This window comes from Mauremys reevesii, linkage group 3 (genome assembly GCF_016161935.1).
Source record: "Mauremys reevesii isolate NIE-2019 linkage group 3, ASM1616193v1, whole genome shotgun sequence".
Taxonomy (NCBI): Eukaryota; Metazoa; Chordata; order Testudines; family Geoemydidae; genus Mauremys; species Mauremys reevesii.
In genome coordinates this window covers 15,576,184-15,593,818 of record NC_052625.1, presented here as the reverse complement: position 1 = coordinate 15,593,818, position 17,635 = coordinate 15,576,184, and the positions used below count along the sequence as shown (strand labels likewise).

At 41.3% G+C, this 17,635-nt stretch overlaps 1 protein-coding gene across 11 annotated transcripts in view; it reads left to right on the top strand.

The window, feature by feature from the left end:
• VPS54 (VPS54 subunit of GARP complex) overlaps positions 1–17,635 on the top strand; it is a 72,051-nt gene that overhangs the window by 11,008 nt on the left and 43,408 nt on the right. For 7 of the 11 annotated variants that reach the window (XM_039530620.1, XM_039530624.1, XM_039530621.1 and 4 more), the window contains 6 exons: positions 4,978–5,090; positions 6,624–6,785; positions 8,182–8,423; positions 11,412–11,490; positions 13,652–13,686; positions 15,285–15,416. In XM_039530620.1, coding sequence (XP_039386554.1) covers positions 6,650–6,785; positions 8,182–8,423; positions 11,412–11,490; positions 13,652–13,686; positions 15,285–15,416 — 624 coding nt within the window. In that variant the 5' untranslated portion in view covers positions 4,978–5,090; positions 6,624–6,649. Of the gene's footprint in view, positions 1–4,977; positions 5,091–5,465; positions 5,575–6,623; positions 6,786–8,181; positions 8,424–11,411; positions 11,491–13,651; positions 13,687–15,284; positions 15,417–17,635 lie in introns of those variants that run through there. The other 4 variants (XM_039530626.1, XM_039530628.1, XM_039530627.1 and 1 more) reach the window with 2 other exon arrangements.

The window sequence follows — 17,635 nt, the reverse complement described above, 5'->3', positions numbered from 1 at the left end:
TTGTTTCATGTTAAGTTTGAGTTTAGTTTTCCATGAGATTTAAACTGGATGATGTATGCATCATTGCATATTTCAAGAAATGTTTATAAAGTGCTTAGTATACTGATACTATAAAGGCTGTTTTGTAGGTAAACTAGTACAGTGGTTCTCAATCAGGGTTTGTGTACCCCCTGAGGGTACGCAGAGGTCTTCCAGGGGGTACATTAACTCATCTGTATTTGTCTAGTTTTACAGTAGGCTTCATAAAAAGCACTAGCAAAGTCAGTACAAACTAAAATTTCATACAATGACTTGTTTATGCTGCTCTATATACTATACACTGAAATGTAAGTACGTGTTTATATTCCAATTGATTTATTTTATAATTATATGGTATAAATGAGAACGTAAGCAATTTTTCAGTAATAGTGTGGCTGTGACACTTTAGTATTTTTATGTCTGATTTTGTAAGCAAGTATTTTTTAAGTAAGATGAAAATTGGGCGCACGGAAGAGAAATCAGTTTCCTGAAAGGGATACCCTAGTCTGGGAAGGTTGAGAGCCACTGAACTAGTAAATCACAGTAACTTTCAGTGGTCAATTAGATTAACATACTTGGGAGGTTAGGTGCTAGTAAGGATTCTCATCCATTCATTGACTTGTTGTAATCTCTTTTGGGACTTGGAAGGGATTCAAGACAAGATATATTGCATTTCTTCTTCATTCCTTAATGTGTTCTTATTTGGCTGATTTTAAAATCTGTTTTGTTAAACCACAGTTTTGTAGTGCTGTATGAGTGTTTTCTGTTTCATAGGTAGGTTAGTGCCTTTACAAATGTGACAGCTTGTTGAAGTTAGTTATTTAGTTAGTAAATTATGACTGGGGCATGGATCACTTGCGGGAGGATTCTCTGCAGCTTGAGGTCTTCAAACCACAATTTGAGGACTTCAGTAACTCAGACATAGGTTAGGGGTTTGTTATTGAAGTGGCTGGGTGAGATTCTGTGGCCTGCATTGTGCAGGAGGTCAGACTAGATGATCATAATGGTCCCTACTGACCTTAAAGTCTATGAGTCTATGAGGCTGCTAAAGTAGGTGTTACCTATGAATAATTTAGTACAGCATCATATTGCAGATCATTTAGAAGACCTCTGCCAGAGATTCTTGTTGAAATCAACTCGATGATATGAAAGTTCTTTGCTGCACTGATATTTTAGTAAAAAAACAGGAGTACTTGTGGCACCTTAAAGACTAACAAATTTATTTAAGCATGAGCTTTCGTGAGCTACAGCTCACTTCTTCGGATGCATAGAATGGAACACCATTCTATGTGTTCCATTCTATGTATCCAAAGAAGTGAGCTGTAGCTCACGAAAGCTCATGCTTAAATAAATTTGTTAGTCTTTAAGGTGCCACAAGTACTCCTGTTTTTTTTGCGGATACAGACTAACACGGCTGCTACTCTGAAACCTGATATTTTAGTGTTACCTTTTTGTTCGGTTCTAAGATTTTGTTAAGACTGGAATAAGGGCACAAAGGTAATGTGGATATTTGACATGATTAGCAATAAAAATAACTGTAAGAAATAAAGAATGTTTCGTTTTGAAAACAAACATTTGAAATGTGTGTCTTCAGTGTTAAAATGTGTTTCTTAAATTTTATTTTAAATCTTGTACTGGTTAAATGCAGTTAGCATTTATTCCATTTCGGTTTAGGTAATTGAAGTTCTTATTTTAGAAAGCGCTTTGTTTTGCTGTCATCCTAATTTAGCGTTTTAAATAAATTGTCAGAATAGGGGAAAACAGTGGCTCACAAAATGCTTGATTTCAAGAGCAAAATGTTTCATTGCATGTATAATTTTAAGAAGGGCTTCAGTTAATACAAAGCATTAATACAGATACAACAGATGTATATCCATATAACATGAAATTTCTCAGGAGACTCTGCTAATGCAGACATTTAGTACAATTGTAGTTGCTGGAGCTCCTAATACCCACTACTTTGTATATTCCTTTAGGAGGCTTGATTTTTACCACTGAATGCATGATGTTTATTTTTCTAAAAGTGCTAAAATAATGTATTTTTTCCCCTCAGCATTCTGGTTCATGAACCAGTTTGATTAGTGGCAAAACCCAACAGTAGTAAATGCTAGTATCTGGTGAGGAGCTGCTGGAAGAAGGAAGGAACATACCTACCATATATACTTGTTCACAAGCCGAATTTTTTTAGTAAAAAAGGGAGGCACCAGAGACGGGGGTCGGTTTATGAATGGGTATAGAAAGGGAGAGGTGGCACACAGCCCCTCCCCCCAACAGAGGGAGCAAGGAGAGGCAGCACAGGCTGCAGCCGTGTCGCTCGGCCCTGCCCCCCAGAGCAGGCTGCAGCCGTGTCGCTCGGCCCTGCCCCCCAGAGCAGGCTGCAGCCGTGTCGCTCGGCCCTGCCCCCCAGAGCAGGCTGCAGCTGTGTCGCTCGGCCCTGCCCCCCAGAGCAGGCTGCAGCCGTGTCGCTCGGCCCTGCCCCCCAGTGCAGGCTGCAGCCGTGTCGCCTGGCCCATCCCGCTGGAACATGCTGTGGCCACACCGCCCGCTCTGGCCCACTGGAGCAGGCTGTGGCCGCGCTGCCCAGCCTGCCGGAGCAGCTCCAGGCAGGCCAGAGGCATCCTCCCTGGTCCTCCCCAGATAAGGTGGGAAGTGATGGGATGGGGAGAGTGTGGAGGTCCCGGGCGAGGGGTGGGGTCATGTGGGGGGCGGTCACAGGGGTTACTCCCCTGACCCCCAGCTTCTCCCCCCGCCTCCTCCCTGAAAAAATTTCCCCACCAGTTGCTGTCCCGGCCCGTCAGGGTAAGCAGCTGGTGCGCCGAGACACTTTGTTTACTTAGGTTTACCTCCGTGCCTGCGGATGCTCGAGGTAAACAAACCATCTCGGATCACCAGTGGCTTATCCTGATGGCCCAGGAGCCAAAGTTTGCTGACCCCTGAATTATAGGGTCGGCTTATGAACAGGTTATAAAAATTTTCCATTTTTACTCATCCATCATTGGGGGGGGGGGCGGGTGTCAGCTTATAAATGAACCGGCTTATGATTGAGTATATACGGTACATTAGAAATATGACAAGGGAAGAACAAACATGTGAGAGTATAAAAATCTCTCAGTGGTGGAGGCAACAGCAAGAGAAAATAAATAAGCAGATTAAAAACCCTAAACAAAATATTTTATCAAAATGGTTGTGTTTGGAAACAATTCTGAAATTCTGGAAAGCTGTAATCGAACACAGTGATCTTGTAGTTTTGATGTGTGGCTGACTACTTCAGAAACACTTTAGATGCTAAAGATAACAAGTACCCAGGAATACCCATTTGGATTTTAAGATTGTCATGAAGTAAGCTTTAAGGGAGTTTCTAAATTTAAAAAAAAAAAAAATCACTGCAAGTAAGGGAACCTGAAAATAGAAAATAAAGCTCTGACTTTGTGCTTTGTTCCTATCCAGAAGGCCTGAAACTTGGTTAATTGAGAAAGGAAGTGATTGTTTTTCCACACAGTTTAAAACTCTTCTGTTTATTTTTATTAACATCTGTTTAATTCTAAATAAACACACAAATACCTAGAAAAAAAGGTCTGTCTTTTAAAGATTAACAGATGATCTAAGTGCTGTGAAAGCCAAAATGCACACTTGACACCTCCAGCCCCCCGCCCCCAAAAGAGACAAGATTTGACATTCTTGATATTTCTCGGGTTAGAAACAAATGCAGGAAAAAGATATTTTGAGGAAGGAGTTAGTTATTAGACAAACACTTGAGCAAGTATTTCATGAATAAAATACTGGTAGCATAAAGATTGTTGTTGTCATTTCTAATATTAATATTCAGGTGAACAGAACTTTTAGAGTATAGTGAACTGTAAGATTAGCCACAGCTATAGTTGCATAAACTTGCTATTTCCATTATTTATAATGGCTAGATTATTTAAACTGTAAAATTATTTGTATTTTTCTAATGTTTATTACTGTAGCAACACTAACTTTTTATTAATTTATTAATTTATTTTTGTCTAGAATAGATTTTGAGCAAAACCGGTTAAGTATATTGTAGAGGTATTTGGTAGTTCTGGAAGTGTTGTTTGCCTTTCTGAATAGAGTAGCTCAGAGGGGTCTGTTGGAGGTCGGCAGGGAAAATTCTTGCCAACTATCTTCCTGGGGGTTTGCATACCCATTTCCAAGTCCTGGCCAATGTCTTGGTGCAGCTGGTAGAGAGATTTTAAAAACAGGTTGATTTCCTGCCAATAGCGGCTGTTGCAGGGAATAAATGGGAGGATTGGGGTTGCCTGTGTTTTTCTCTTCTTCCTGCCTGAACTGCTCTGCCTTCCAAGTGCTCTGAAAGCAGGGCTGTAGGGGAGTAGATACACCAGGGAAGGTGGCCATAAAGGCCACAGAAACCATGTTAGCCCCTGCAATCAGTGAGGGGGAGGGGGAGCCACCCAAGTCTTCCCCCATCCCAATGCTCAGAGGGAGCGAGATTGACCACACACAAGACAGAGGAGAGACCTACGCTGGGTGATGATTATGGAATACAGATGGACATTGATGAACCGTGAGGGGATATGTGGGGATGCCTCTGGGAATGGAGACGTACAGAGTGGGGACCACAAAGAATGGGACCACAGTGCCCAGTCAGCCTGTGGAACTTGTTACCAGTGGATGTTGTGAAGGCCAAAATTACAGCTGCATTAAAAAAAAAAAAATAGGTAAGGTCATGGTTAATCACTAGCTAGTAGCCAAGATGATCAGGGATGTGACCCCATGCTCTGGGTGACCCTGAGCCTCTGACTGCTAGATGCTGGGACTGAATGACAGGGGATGGATCACTTGATGATTGCCCGGTTCTGTTCATTCCCTTTGAAGCACCTGGCATTGGCCGCCATTGAGTGACAGATTCCAGGCTAGATGGACCATTGATCTAACCCAGTATGGTCATTCTTATGTTCTTATGTCCTTATGATGAAGAAAACCCTCAAAATCTTCAACTGGCCTGAGTGAGAGAAGAAGGGAGAAGGCTGAAGGGGACTGCTGCAGAGAGTGGGACAGAGAGGCCCTATCACCCCACATCCCAGTAGAGAGTAAGTGTGGGAGATTCCCCGAATATACAGGGGAATGAGCCTGGAAAACACTGGGGCTCCTCACCTATAAAGGCAGGAGAGGGCAGAAAGGGGACGACTTTGAGATTGAGGGGAAAGTGCAAAGGGGAGGAGTAGAAGAAAGGAAGTGTAATAGCAATGGGGTTAAAGAAAAGGCAGAAAGTAAGAGTCATAAAATGGACGAGAGCAAGACATGGAGACAGGTCACATAGATTGAGCTCTGTGTGTGCAGAGGAAGCAGCCTTTTAAAAAAGGGGTGTGACTCATATCAGATGGGGATGGGAGCACAGTAAGTTTATGTCCATTTTGGTGAATATTCATTTTTCTGTGCCTTTTTCTTTTTTTTGTGCTTCTAAGAAAAAAAAAAAGTTTAAAATTCTCCAGGTGTACACAGAACACCCCAGTGGTTGGGAGCCTGATGGCCCCCGATCTGTGGCTTGCTTGGAAAATAGTCCCTGGCACTGAGGTAGAGTGACTTGGTTTTACATACATTTTCTCTCTCTCTCTCTCTCTCTCTCTAGCATCTACATGAGGGCCATTGGCCCAGAACCCCCCATGGAGGGGCTGTGTTGCAATCCCATGACCTGCACTTGGTTTGGGGGTGTGTGGAATTTATTCCCCTGCACAGCATATACTTAGCTTGCTATACAAGTACCAATCACTTGGCCCTTGTGTAGGGAAGTATGAATTTCACGCTTTTAGTGGAGGTTCGGTATAAATAGAATTGCAGTTGACACATTACAATGTATCGAAACCACTTGAGACATTCATTACATTCCAGTCTGGAAACAGATGTTCACTGTGAATGGATTCCACTATACTGTAAAATGATAGAACCCTCCTCTGGAGTGCATGCATCACAGGTTAAGGGTTTTGCCTGCTGTCCATATTTTGTACACAACACGAATCATTCTCTTTAAATACTCTGCAAATAAATCTTTCAACCCTTACTACCAAAAAAGAAGAAAAAGTCAGGGAAAAATATACCAAATCGTGCTTACGTGGCATTATGAATGAAATTCGCTGCTCATGTAATTCTGCTTAAGTGAATGGAATTAAATTAACAGAGAATTAGGCCCTTTATCTGCACTCACGAGACTTCTGATATGTGATCCACCGTCATGTCTGTGGGCTTGCACAATTTAGCTCCCATCAGTAGATTAAATAAAATTACCCATAACACACTGGCATGTTCTCTCATTCACAAACCTCCAGGATTTGGCATGCCATTTCTGAGAGGAAGTATTTCTATGATAATGCTTGAATAATTATGGAAACAGAAAGATATAATGTGCGTGGGCATTTTTATGTACAATAGTTGTGTGTGTATAAAAATTAGCTCTTTCTTTGTATTTCAAATGTAAAATATTTTTCATACCATGGTTGAAAGATAACTAGTATTGTTTTAAACTGTTTAGTTTTATGTAAGCGAGTTGTTAAATAAATGCCATTGTTATGGTACAATCAGTAATCAGAGCTGCACTGAAGACTTTGTGTTTATTTTTTCTTTCTTAGCTTCTATCAAGTGGTGATTTTATGCAATGGCATCAAGCCACAGTTCTTCACCAGTGCCTCAGCCAAACAGCAGAGATGCTTTCTTTAAAAAGGAAATGGATTCTGCTAAACGCTTTCGACCTGTACAATCACTGCCTGATGTATGTCCCAAGGAACCTACAGGTAATTTTGGCTTGTAAGGCAGATGAAAATACTGTTACAGTCTGTGTCCTGAAAATTAACCTGAAAATAGTCAACAAAGTCCTCTTGTTTTCTGGATAATACTATGAAATAAAATGATGTATTTATAGGTGGAGTGGGATTCTACTTACTCCACCTCAAAAACACCTCATTTTAATTTTGGAGCACTGGAGATCTCCTGATTTCTACCCTATTTAAATCTCCACCTCACATTGAAGTAGGGTGACCAGATGTCCTGATTTTATAGGGACAGTCCCGAATTTTGGGTCTTATATAGGCTCCTATTACCCCCTCCCCCGTCCTGATTTTTCACCTTTGCTGCCTGGTCACCCTACACTGAAGTCACCATCCTTATTATGAAGGAGAAGAGGATGAGACTTCTTTCAGAGCCTGTGAAAGATCAGCCAGAGTATAGTTGTGAGACAGGCAATTCTCGCCCTGCAGGGCTAACTGCATTGCTTCTGTGACACTCCCTAATCCTTCTGATGTGGGGAGCAAGAGATCAAGATGGGTAACTCTGGCTCTCCCATAAGGCGCTTTCGTGGTTGTATTGACAGCTGTCATATGGAATGCTGAGGGTGAGGGGTGTAAAGTGGGGAAATAGTGGAATTTTGAGAATTCTCGTAAAGAAACATGTGAGAACCTTGACTGTAGTTCTAGGTTGGTGGATGCAGTAATTCTTCAATTTAATATATTTAGTATATCAAGTCTACAGACTTCTGTCTTTCAAAGGGTGCCTGAAGAATTAATTGATATTTGTGTGAAGATATTGACAGAATATACACCGCTACTCTGCTATAACGTGGTCGTGGGATGCCAAAAATCCCTACCACGTTATAGCTGAAACCCCGTTATATGTAGGGGTGGCAGGGCTCCGGCGGTGATTTAAAGAGCTCTGGGCTCCAGCTGCTGCAGGGAGCCCCAGGCCCTTTAAATTGCCGGTGGAGCCCCGCTGCCACAGCCCCGGGGTGGCGGCAGCAGGGCTCCAGCGGTGATTTAAAGGGCCCGGGGCTCCCCGCAGCAGCCAGAGCCCCGGACCCTTTAAAGCGCCGCCCAAGTCCCGCTGCTACCACGCTATACGTGAACCCGTGTTATATTGGGTCGTGTTATAGCAGGGTAGAGGTGTACCTCTAATTGCATGTTTAAACCTTGGTTTGTGCAATCTAAACACAAAAATGTGTGTGTGTTAGATTGTTGGGGAAGGGGATTGTGTGACTTGGTACGCAATCCTTTCTGTAGATAATTCTGATGCTTTACGTAAATAAAAAATAAAATTTTGAAATTTGTTGTTTGCTTCAAGAATTACATTGAGTTTACTATGAAAAATGTGCTTTCAGGTTTTAGTCTTAATGGACTGTCTTATCTTTTGTGCTTATAGGTGATCCTAATAGTTTAAGTGACAGCCCATCTCTAGTTGCAGATCAGCATATATGGACAATTTATCATTCCAAAGTAAATCTCCCAGCGGCGCTAAATGATCCTAGGTTAGCAAAAAGGGAATCCGATTTCTTTACAAAAACATGGGGACAGGACTTTGTGGACACAGAAGTTGCACCTTCATTCTACCTCCCACAGATCAACAAGGAAAATTTTGCATTATATCAACAGGAAATCATTCAGGTAAAGTACCAAAGTTAGGAACATTATGGGTTAAAAAAGAAACTTCAGAGCCATTTGAGTCTGACACCACTAACTGATTGTACCCACTAATAGTCCATCATATTACCAAAGCAGATTGTGAAGGACTTCAAAAAGATCTCACAAAACTAAGTGATTGGGCTACAAAATGGCAAATGAAATTTAATGTGGATAAATGTAAAGTAATGCACATTGGAAAAAATAACCCCAACTATACATACAATATGGTGGGGACTAATTTAGCTACAACGAGTCAGGAAAAAGATCTTGGAGTCATCGTGGATAGTTCTCTGAAGATGTCCACGCAGTATGCAGAGGCGGTCAAAAAAGCAAACAGGATGTTAGGAATCATTAAAAAGGGGATAGAGAATAAGACTGAGAGTATATTTTTGCCCTTAAATCCATGGTACGCCCACATCTCGAATACTGTGTACAGATGTGGTCTCCTCACCTCAAAAAAGATATACTGGCACTAGAAAAGGTTCAGAAAAGGGCAACTAAAATGATACGGGGTTTGGAGAGGGTCTCATATGAGGAAAGATTAAAGAGGCTAGGTCTCTTCAGCTTGGAAAAGAGGAGACTAAGGGGGGATATGATAGAGGTATATAAAATCATGAGTGATGTTTAGAAAGTGGATAAGGAAAAGTTATTTACTTATTCTCATAATACATAAACTAGGGGTCACCAAATGAAATTAATAGGCAGCAGGTTTAAAACAAATAAAAGGAAGTTCTTCTTCACGCAGCGCACAGTCAACTTGTGTAACTCCTTACCTGAGGAGGTTGTGAAGGCTAGGACTATAACAGTGTTTAAAAGAGAACTGGATAAATTCATAGTGGTGAAGTCCATAAATGGCTATTAGCCAGGATGGGTAAGGAATGGTGTCCCTAGCCTCTGTTCGTCAGAGGATGGAGATGGATGGCAGGAGAGAGATCACTTGATCATTGCCTGTTAGGTTCACTCCCTCTGGGGCACCTGGCATTGGCCACTGTCGGTAGACAGATACTGGGCTAGATGGACCTTTGTTCTGACCCAGTACGGCCGTTCTTATGTTCTAATAACTACCTGTCTACCTCTATGCTAGTTGACTCTTCTCTTGACCTCGGTATGGTGTGCTGTAAGTTCACCATTCTTAGCATTAAAAGCATTGTCTAAATTCTCTCTCCCTGCTATTTCATTATTTTTAGTTCCTGAGTGCTATACTCTTGTTTTAAATGTACAGACCTTATAATTGCTGTTCATCTTCGCTATTTCCTTTGGGTATTGAAAACTTCACTAATTATTCTTAAAGGATTATTCAGTAGTTACACTCTGTAATGTAAAAAAAAATCCAGTCACCTGATCAAATGTAAAACATGACTAAATTGTTGCCAAGAATGTCTTAAAAATGGCCTGTGTACAAAACACTTAAATATAAAATAATGAAGTAGGAAACAGACTATTGCCATCTGGTGAAAGCCAGAGCTGTTTTTAGATTTTAAAAAAAGAACACAGCCTAAAAGAAGATGTGGAAATCTGCTGTGTTCTCTGTTTCTCTGGCTGTAGCTTCCTTTAACTTTTGGCTGCTGTGACAACGCTTCCTGCTGAGTGTAGTGCTTACTCTTGTGAATAGTCCCACTGAAGTCAATAGGACTATTTATGGTAGAGAGCGCTATGCTTGGTTGCATTTGCAGGATTGGGCCCCGGAATGGTAGCCTTGAAGTGTTATACAATTGTCCAGTTCTGATTAATGAACATTTTAAAGGTATTTTTAAATACTACCACCTATATATAATTTCCTTGTTTAATTTATGTATTCAGATTAGGTGAATTATTCTGTATTCATGTTTCTGCAGGTTTTTTTAGTCATCTTTTCCCCTTCATATACATGTTATTTGGGTACAAGCTACAAAATTACAAGAGAGAGGGCTTTAATGCAGATGCAGGTTTAAAACAATCTATATTGTTGTTATTATTTGTATTATTGTAGCAACTAGGAGCTCTAGTCATGGTCCAGGACTCCACTGCAGCAGTCACTGTGCAAACACAGAACAGAACATACTCAACAAACTTGGTTTAAGAGCCAATAACAAACATTGAAAATTTTCAGCATCATAAACCCTTAAAACACTTGTTTGGGGAGTATAAAAAGGTTTTACTGTTCTGCATCAAAATGGTAATAGTACTGGTAAAGTATGGGGGGAAGAATTGTTTTTTAGAGCCATATGTTTGTATAGCCAATATTACAAAAATGAAATAAGCTGTTGCATTAAATTGAAATGTAACTATTTGATTGTGAAAATAAACAGTGTATCGGAAGGAGAGGCATGAGTTGTCCGTCAAAGAATTTCTGATGGATCTTGCAGCTTCAGCCTGCTATGAAAAAATAATCTCTGAAGAAGAGGACAAAATAGAAGAGTTTTACAAGATGTGGATCCCATGTTTAAGCTTTATAAGTAACAATAGAAGCCTAGCTTAGCTAAATGCGGTGTAAGGTTTCACTGTGGTGTATATAAGTAAGGTGGGGGAAGATATTTTTGTACATTACATTTGAGGGGAAGGTCAGTAAAAGATGTTTTTATTTTAGTGTAGGATAATTTGCAGATTAGACTGCAAATAAATAATGTCTGTAAGTGTGTTACTGCGCTCAGTGGATATTTATATTTCATTTTGTGGGGAGGAGAATTTAGATCATATGTCTTGAATAGTTTCATTGTCTCTCTTTCTGTGATGTGAAATCAACAAAGAAATAACATACCAACCAACTAACAAACAAGGATTTCAACCTCCAGAGTTGTCATTCTGGCACCTTTCACATGTACTTAAAATTGTAAGAGGGAAAAAATTAATTGTGAAGTTGTCAGAATTATTTGGCATAATGTAATATCTTAGATTGAAAATGTTTTGAATATTCCCTTTAAAAGAAAAAGAGATTTTTTCATTACTATATTAGTGTCAGAGTAGGTCTTTAATATCTTTTCTCTTTTATAGAGAGAGAAGATTCATGAAAGATGCAAGAATATTTGTCCTCCTAAAGATACCTTCGACAGCACTCTCTTACATACTCATGGTAAACACCTAGTCTTCTTTTACTTGTTAAAAAGACATTTTCTTTTCTATAATAGATAATATAACATACTAATCATCTCCTTTGTTGTTTGTAAGATATTACCTGCAGAAATAGCTGCTGGTGATTTATTTGTAATGATCACTGAAAATCCAGGTATGATTGGATAGAGAAGTAGGTCAAAAAACTAGTGAGTCCTGTTCCTGAATTCTTCCTTGGCATTTCTGCATTCACAACTTGAAATTACATCCATGACACTGTTTCCTTTAATTTCCTCTTCTTAAAAAAAAAAAAAAAAAAAAGTAGAAGAAGAAAAAGAAACTAGATTATGTGATTGTGCTGAGTTTCTGGCTACTGTTCATGTTCTGAGTAATGAAGAATGGCCCCGCCAATGGAGAAGAAAAATTGGAAGTTGTGACATTGTGGCATCCCTGACATATTGAAAGATCATCATTAGCAAAGGCTGCTTGCATGGTTCTTTTAATGGAGTCTAGCTGTAACAAGACTGTTTCTCCTGATATATTTTTGGCTTTGTAGTGAGGTATCTCAGGTGATCAAGGATTGGGAATAGGCAAAAAAAACAGGCAGAGAAAGTATAATGGACAATCTGAAGTTAGCTTGTATTACTTCTTTCTTTCAGTTTCCTGAAAGAGAGTTTCACTGGCGAAGCACTGCTCATTGAGTGAAAGTTTGTCTGCATCCCCTGTTCCTAGTAATTACAGAATGTTTCCCTGTTTTGATTTACTCCATTGGATTCAGCTCGTCTTGTCAGGCTTTCTAATACCTCTATTACCAGTTTTTTTCCTTTCCATGAAAAATGAAGTCCAACTTTTTTGTCTTTCATAGTTGAAGGTCTTGAGAACTAACTCTTATATTTAGCTATGCTTTACCTTTGCCAGGACAGTAATATCCTTCCTCTGTTAACTGCCCATAGTATTACACAGAGGATCTTGAAAGTGTAATATTACTGAACAATATCACAGCTTTTGAATGGATAGCCTTTATTGCAAATGAGTACTGTACTAGTTAAAATGTCTGTTTAAGGACTGTATCTAGCCCCCAGCAGCATCCAAGAAGGCTTGAGTAAGAATAACTATCCTGAGGAAAGGTTGGTCTGCTATGCAAAGCCAAACAGGATAAAAATCTCTGCACCAAGGAGTTGGAGAGTGGTTTTGGGAGAACAGACCTTCAGTAAACTCGCTCTCCACCCACTGCAGTTCCCAGTGTTGGAGTTGCCTGTCTTTCTCCAGTCCTAGAAAACGCAACCTGGGGTCTCTCAGCTACAGGAGTTCCTACAGCCTGAGTCTGAGGCCAGAAGACTGTGGGATGGGTCCTGGGCTGCGTTGTCTTTTGTGTTTAATAAAGTAACAACCCTGCAGGCAAGAGAGGTGCTGGAGATGGTAAAAGGTCCCTTTCACCATGGTGGTTATGAGGGGAGGAGGGGACCCTCCAAGTGAGCTATGGACTTATTTAATCTTCCTCCCTTTTTGGCCTGATGGGACTCCGTACACTCTGGTTGAGCTCCTCTTATGTGACTGAATTAAAGTGGATGGAGCCCTAAGAGTGTGAAATCCTCCCGCTTCCCAATGGCGCTAGGGCATAGAGCTCCAGTGCTGCTCTTCTCCTGTCCTGATTATTTCCTTCCCTCTGCGACCACCCCTTGTGACCATCACTTCAGCCTATGGACTAGAAGAGTGCTACCTCTGTGTCACTTGCACAAAGTGTTAGGGTCACTGAATCTGTGTGGATCCTGTGGTCCCTCTTCATCACCACTCTATGTGCATCTTCCCTCTGGGTCTAACCCAGTGTCACTGCTCCACCGGTGACCTCCCTAGAGAGCACCAATGGGAAGCTTAAGTGGTGCAGAGCCTTATGCTGGTCCTCACCAGCAAGATGAATTTCACCCTGCGTGAGTTTGAAGCACTGGGTTTCTTTTATAATATGAATAATACATATATTTTTAAAGTAGTCAAACTTAGACACATCTGAGTGCTGCGCAGAAACTGTAGCTAAATCCCAAAAAATTACAAAGGGCAATGAGGCCTTTAATTGCTGATTATTGAAATTAATTGTTTTAATAAGTTTGCTGATGACTGACTATAGAAGACTGCAATGTAGTCTTATATTTATCATGCTAGTTTACTTATATTTTATTTATTTTTAGATAAATCCAGGACAGATCTGGAACAAGTACCTAAGGTATGATAGCAGTACAGTATAGGCTTTATTAAGGAAAAATGTGCTTGCCAGATTTCTAGTGTAAGACTTAATAGTGTGTGTATGCATATGTCTGAAGGAGAACTATTTTAACAGGTATCCTCTGAGCCTCCTAAATTGTAGTAATTCACATGGAACTTAGACAATGTAATCCAAATGGATAATCTTTAAATGTGTTGGCTATTTTTGTCTCCTGAGCTATATTTATTCTTTTAGCAGGTATTGAAGGTAAAACACACCTGCCATTATTTGCAGGCTTTAGTCACTAAATGATCATAGAACCATACACGAATAGACAACCACACTGCTTTCTACTGAAGCGTGGCCATGGTCTGCTGGGTACATTTTCCAGAAAAGAAACTTCTGTGAGGGAGGAAGATTTGGGGGGCGAGATGAGGAGTTTGGTGCACGTTTTTGAAGTTATTGTGTAGACCTGAGTCTATTACTATTTATTGTAGCACCTAGGAACCCCAGTTAAGGATTAGGGCCCCATTGTGTTAGGCACTGTGCTGACAAGTCGCAAAGAAGACCATTGCTGCCCCAGTCAGTTCACAGTCTACATGACAGATAGGTTGTAACAGGTGGTCAAAACAGACAAACCTACGTTCCATTTTATTCAAACTGAAAAAACTGTCCGGTTGATAAGTTATTAGCAGGTAAACAGTTTAATGTTGATGTGCATGTGCATGTCCTGAGGTGTAGCTAAAGTAGCTTTCACTGTAACGTTTAAAGTTAAGGCCAAGGAACAGACGGTGCTTGATACTGATTTCTCGCTGTTGAATCCTTTGATGTCATGTGTGATGCTTAGGGTGAATGTGAAGGAGATGGTTCAGTCCTCCTGGAAGTTGCAGGCATTAGATCCGTTTTAAGGAGTAAACCTAAGCCAGATGCAGATGCAGAATGCTTCATTGAGATGAACAGAAGCAGGGACAAAATTATTTGGCTTTTAATGGCCAGAGTTGCTGCACTGTGCCTGGGGAGGTAGGCTTTGTAGCTGTGCAGGGGTTGTGCACCCACATTCTGTATTCTGCGGAGTCCAGTTCTGCAGGGGCTTTAGGTGTGCTGTTCCACAGTGGGAATCTAAGAGCCGGATTCAGTGAATTAATTGCAATATGGATCCACCCCCTGGAGGAAGCATTAGGAACGTGTAGCCTATTCCAACTTTAGGGTTGGAGTACCAGCAGTGGAGCATCTCCACTGCTGAAGAATGTCCCAAAGAAGGATTCATTCCTGTCCCATGGAGGAGTTCCCCTGAGTACAGCTTAGGATTTGGGGCTTGGGCAGTTTGTACTTCTGTACCATCAGGCTGTTTACCTGCAGAGTCAGGAAGAGAACCCTGCACTTGGTCACATTCACTTCACAGCTGGAAAGTTGGTTACAATCATAAGGGCTAGATTGATTATTTATTTATTTTTTTAAATGAAAATGTAGCTTTTAGAGAAACTGATGGATAGGACCCCCAGAGGATATGTCAAACCTGGGTTTGTTTGTGTGCACTTTGTTTTAGAAGGGTGGGGAATAGTGACAAGGAGAGGAAAACAGAGGCGAGAGAAAGATGTATCTGTTTCTTTTTGTTTCAGATTTTTATGAAACCAGATTTTGCCTTGGAAGATTCCTTAACGTTTAATGCCGTTTTACCATGGTCTCACTTTAATACTTCTGGAGGAAAAGGAAATCGTGATGCAGCTTCCTCAAAGTTGCTGCAAGAAAAGGTAAATCTCAATACAGTAAACTGTTCAGTGCAGCTGTTCACTGATTACAAAGAAAACAGTTCTAGACAAGTCCACTGCCACTGTTCTGTGCAAGTTACACAACACATTAATTTTACGGCCCAGATATTACTTCAGTCGGCCTAAGATGCCAGTGGGGGCCACCTTTCTGAGAAGAGAATTTTTTTTAAATAAACCGTATCTGCCAAGGGTAGGGCCAACAAGTGACCATTGTTACATGCAATGTAATGATATGCTAATAGTAACGACTAAAGCAATCAAAGAGGACAGTCCTCATTAAGAACTTCTTTTGTGGCTGTTTTGAAAGTCCAGTAATGGTGCAGCTTTCTCAAAACTTTCAGAAAAACCCCAGATTTAAGGCATGGTGTGCTGTGCACTGCAAGGAAGTAGTAAGCCTTCCTGGTAGCTAGCTTCCTGTTATCTTTCAGGCATCATACCGTAGGTACTGCTTCCTTTTGCAGTTTCTATTGTAGCTGAATCACACATGCCCTGGGAGCACTGTAGAACTCGATGGCAGAGTACTTTCATCCACATGAAAAATAGGGGTCTTTGGGCTAATCACACTCAGAATTGTCATTATTTTAAAAATTGTACATATGCAATGGAAAAAGGAAAAAAAAGCAAACACCTGTTTTGTTGGTATAAATACTCTTCAGATCCTTCCAAAAGTTTAAAATCATTGTGATGTGTTTTGTTTTTAATTTAAACATTTTCCCTCTTACGTGCAACGGGTTTTAGGAGCTTACCTTTAAGTCTGTAGGTGATGATTGGAAAAAACAGCATTAGCTTCTCTGTCACTAACAAGTTCTTGCAACTCTGCCTTTCCTTAACCATGGCAGTGGACATGAAATTGCAACAAACTGTATAAGATGCCATTGAAGTGATTACTGTCTGACAATGATCAGAGGGGTAGCCGTGTTAGTCTGGATCTGTAAAAGCAGCAAAGAGTCCTGTGGCACCTGATAGACTAACAAAAGTTTTGGAGCATGAGCTTTCGTGGGTGCCTCCGACGAAGTGGATATTCACCCATGAAAGCTCATGCTCCAAAACTTTTGTTAGTCTATAAGGTGCCACAGGACTCTTCGCTGCTTTTGTCTGACAATGAAACGTCAGTTTTAAGAATGCATGTAACTTGCAGAGAGTGGCTGGGCCAGGATCTTAGGCAGTTGGGCAGAAATGAAGCAGGAGTTCTAAGTTAAGAAGAGAGACGCCTCTCTTGTGCTTCAGGGTTTTTTCTCCCCAGTGCAACCAAAATAAGGACTAGCATAGTCTCTATCCACGTTTCCTTCCTGCAGCTTAACAGACTTGAAACACTAAAACAGGCATTAGAATGTTAATGGGGCAGCTCTGATGCTTTCATTAATACCGTCTGATTCCTGGCTTTCTAATAACTTTGCTGCTCTGTTCATTACATGAGCCCCAAATCTTTTCAAGGCTCTGAGCCTACCTAGGCTCCACCTCATTATATCTGGTGTTGGTAAGATGCCTAGTCCACCTCTCTGTGGGCACCCTCAGCTCAGGGAGCTGTTCCCAGGTGGGACTCAGAAAACCCAGTCTGGACCCATTGCTTGGATTTTAAACCTCCAGATCCCCATGGCACTGTCTAGGTCAGTGAGTCTTTCCTAAGGGCATACTGCATTACGGTGCTGGGTGGAAGGAATTTGTAAATAAGCCTTTTGCACTTAGACCAAGATTTGCATAGTCCACTGAGACTGTAAATCCTAAATGAAATAGTTGTGAGAAAGAACAACATTTTGGGGCTGATTTTTCAGAGCTGTTTAGCAGCCACAGCTCCTGTTGAAGTCATTGTGATCTTCAGGTGTTCCGCACCTCTGAAAATCAGGTCATTTGGGTATTAGCATTCAGATGGTGTATTCAGAACACCGAGTTGTTTCAATTTGAATAAAGTAGGGCCAGACCAGCAGTCTGATAACAGTGCAGCAAAGGTGCCGACTTCTAGTTTTCCCTGGGGGTGCTCCATCCCCGCTCTGCTCTGAGGTCCTGCTCCTGCTCCGCCCCTTCCCCTGAGGCCTCATCCTTGTCCTGCCTCTTCCTGCCCCTGCTCCATCCCCTCCCCTGCGGCTCCGTCCTTGTCCCGCTTCTTCCTGCCTCGCTCCACCCCTTCCCTGAGACCCTCATCAGCTTGCTGCTCTCCGCCCTCCCCCGAGCCCCGGCTGCCAATCAGCCTTTTGGTAGTGTGG